The 3492-nt window shown below is 31.0% G+C and overlaps 1 protein-coding gene across 7 annotated transcripts in view; it reads left to right on the forward strand.

Annotated features, from left to right (window-relative positions):
• Positions 1-3492, forward strand: part of LOC105113478 (UDP-Glycosyltransferase superfamily protein) — a 16494-nt gene that overhangs the window by 9426 nt on the left and 3576 nt on the right. For 2 of the 7 annotated variants that reach the window (XM_011009672.1, XM_011009669.1), the window contains exons 14-15: positions 649-870; positions 2482-2845. In XM_011009672.1, the coding sequence (XP_011007974.1) occupies positions 649-870; positions 2482-2538 (279 nt within the window). In that variant the 3' untranslated portion in view covers positions 2539-2845. The other 5 variants (XM_011009670.1, XM_011009671.1, XM_011009673.1 and 2 more) reach the window with 4 other exon arrangements.

Consider the following 3492-nt stretch of genomic DNA (forward strand, 5'->3'; position numbering starts at 1 on the left):
GAAAACTCTTTGATTAAACCTTTGGTAAGAGAAAGCGAGCCCATGATCAGAAACCTCATTCTAGACTCAGTTCCTGGTGCTTGAGCAGCTCTCCTGACTTTCTGTTATTTGTCATTTACTTTTTTTGCAACTATCCATCAATTGTTAAGCAAAACCCTGCAAATGGATTGCAACGCAATATTTTTGTCTGCTTAGAAGCAATCTTCCCTTCTTGTCTGCTCACTCTTCATATTGATCTTGCTGAATTGGTATCAATGTCTCTCAGCTAGGTTACACATTTAAGATACAGAGTAATGTTGTTCGTAAGATTTCCTTAGTTTGCCAAAAAGTGTTACAACATGCTAAACTCTAATATGGTACTGCAATTTTGATACCATACATGCATTAGAAATTATATGTGCTTTCATGACTTTGAAGATCAATGCTAATATATACTATTGGTGTGTCTGCTTTTCAATGCTGTCAGCTCTCTTAAACAAATCCAATAATTTTGAAATCATTTTTAACCCACCGGAAGATTAATCCATGAAGGGAAAAGAAGCAAGACAAGGCTGGTCAAATTTTCTTTTGTGCTTCATCAATGATTATCTTCACTAATCTCTCACCTTTTGTCTCTCTCAACCAATTGATTAGAGTTTTAGATGGCAGGTATTATGTCCATTTATACTGGATCAGTTTTATTGGGCTGAGAAGATGTATTGGATTGGAGTTTCCCCAGAACCATTAAACAGAAGCCATTTGATTCCAGATAAACTGGACGATGCGAGCATCAGAATGGCTGCAAAATTTCTATCAAGGGCCATAAATGATGCCCTGTCTCCAAACATCAAAGCACGTGCTTTGGAAATTGCGGAGAGAATTTCTCTTGAGGTAATGCATGTTCTTCAGTTTTTTGATCACATTGCTGGTGAAGTGTTTAAAGAAATTGCATATATTTTAAATCTATAAAGCTATATATCTATGAGTGATAGGGATATATTATGGGTTTTATACCAAAATCTTCCTGCTCGTATTCTATGCTGCAATAATTCACTTATTGAAACACCAATTATATAGACCTATATTTTGTCTGCTGAAGTTGTAATCTAAGACCTTGTGGACCATGTCAACTGCATACCATTTGATTTAAAGCCGAAAGATAAATAGTTTTACCATTTCTCCACAGGGTTATGGGTACATAATGGAAGTCTTCAAAAAGTAGTACCCATTTGCTAAGGCATTGTTTGTTTTCACTGCTGGGCTGTGATTTAAAAACAAATTATTTTTTTTTATTTCAAATTAATTTCTTTTAAATTGTTTTGATGTGTTAATGTAAAAAATAAATATTTTTAAAAATAAAAAAATATTATTTGAATATATTTCCAAATACAAAATATTTTAAAAAGCAATCACTATCACAATACTAAATACCATTTAAATATATACTGTTTATAGCTTAGCAGTGTTTTGGTAAATAATCCAATTCTCGTTTCATGGTTAAGTGATTGCTATAGGTCTTGACTTGGTACTAATGTTTTTGGCTGACGGCAAGACCCTACCTGGGTTGGTGGAGTTGAATTTATTTGAAAGTATGGTTATTATTGTTTTTTAAAGCCCCTGGGTTGGTGGAGTTGAATTTATATGAAAGTATGATTATTATTGTTTTTTAAAGTGTTATTTTATTTGAAAATGTATTAAAATAATATTTTTTTTTTTTAGATTATTTTGAAAAGTTTTAATTATTTTTAAAAATATTTTTAAAAGAAGTTTTAATTTTTTTTAAAAATATTTTTAAAATATAAAAACAAGAGGGTTTAAAGACAACATCAGGTTAAACGGGAGAGAAATGGAAGGCTCCCAATTTACAAATTCTTTTTAGCTCTTTCAATTTCCTATCAGGGGGCCCTTCCAGCCTAAGAGAACAATGAGTAAAGAATGTGGTCCTCTCCAATGTCACCACAGCATGCAAATTGCTTTACATCTAAGCTATATCCCCAGCAGGTACCTGAAGACGTCACTCAGTGAGATAACCCCGTCTACACGCTTGCAAATTGGTTCAGACCATTGCTTAATTCCCGTGGCTGTAGATTAGCAATAGTTGGGATCTCCAGCTGCTGATAGACTGTTGATGAGTTGTGGATTTGTCTCCAGACAGAGACAAGCTCCGCAATTCACACTTTTGGCATTTATCAGACCTGCTGCCTGTACTCTGTCAACTAATCCTTTAGGTAGCGTTGGATGCTGGGGGCAGGGATAGCAGGGATGAGACTGTGGGACAAACCAAAAACATCCCACTCCTGTCTCGTACCTGTCCTAGCATCTTGTACTCCGAACCAAAGGCTAACTAAACTGAATGCTCTCTAATTGTGTATTTTTGCTCTCTCAACTATTGCGAATGTTGAGTCAAGTATGAGAACTTCTTACACGTTAACCTCCTTATTCTGAATGAAGTGCTGAAATCCAAGCTTTACCTTAAGATTTTTTTTTTTTGCCAACTTGCAGGATGGAGTCATGGAAGCCGTAAAGATCCTTAAAAAAGAGATGAATTGTTCGTGTTAAAAAAGCTTTCAGGTTTGAGTTCTCCAAAATCTCAAAATCTTCTGTTCTCTGTGACTGCATAAGCTTCTGCTGTAGATGTTTGTTGGAGTTAGATTTACAGTGCCTGACTAGTTTAAGACTGCTATGTGGACAGTTTAACTGATAACTTCAGTAGCCTTAAAGGTATGAGCTTTGGGACGGAAGAAAACTGTGGCCACACACAAGAAAGCACTGAATAAAAATTCAGTAACAATTCTTTTTAGATAGGTTGGAGCTTCCGTTAATGGTAAAAAAAAATCAAAAATCATCATAACAAATTTATTTTTTATTCAGTGTCTTTTTTATTAATAACTATAGCCAAATACTTTTTTCTTTTAGAAAAAATATTTTATATCTAACGAAGTTTTTGTATATAAAAAAAAATTCCAAGATCAAATAAAAAAAATTATGCATATATAGAATCAAATAAATCAAGAAATGTGTTAATAAACAAAAAAAAATATTAATAATAACTAAAAATAAAACTAAAAAAATAATCAAGAGATGTTCATTAATTCAGATATTTAATCTTAAAATATAATATTTACTTGGATGTATTTATTGAATTTTTTATTAAAAATATTTTTTAATGTAATCAAATAATAATAGAAATAGACTTATACATTAAATTGATTAAATAAAATAAAATGGAGAAAACTATATTATGTAAGGAATCACATATTAAAAATATTATCTGAAAATAAATATTTTTTATTTAAAAAATAAGGTTAATATATACAAAAAATTAAAAACAATTATAGATAAATAAGAATAGTCTTTTCAAAAATCAAATACACACAACACCATTGAAAAATTCTATATCTTAAAAATGTTATATAAGAAAAAAAAACAAAATTATATAAGAGAGATATTAATTAAAACATAAATTTAAAAAAAATATAAAAAAAAAAAACATATTAATAGAATGGGTGTCGG

Source organism: Populus euphratica, unplaced genomic scaffold (genome assembly GCF_000495115.2).
Source record: "Populus euphratica unplaced genomic scaffold, PopEup_1.0 scaffold425.1, whole genome shotgun sequence".
In the NCBI taxonomy this organism is placed as follows: Eukaryota; Viridiplantae; Streptophyta; class Magnoliopsida; order Malpighiales; family Salicaceae; genus Populus; species Populus euphratica.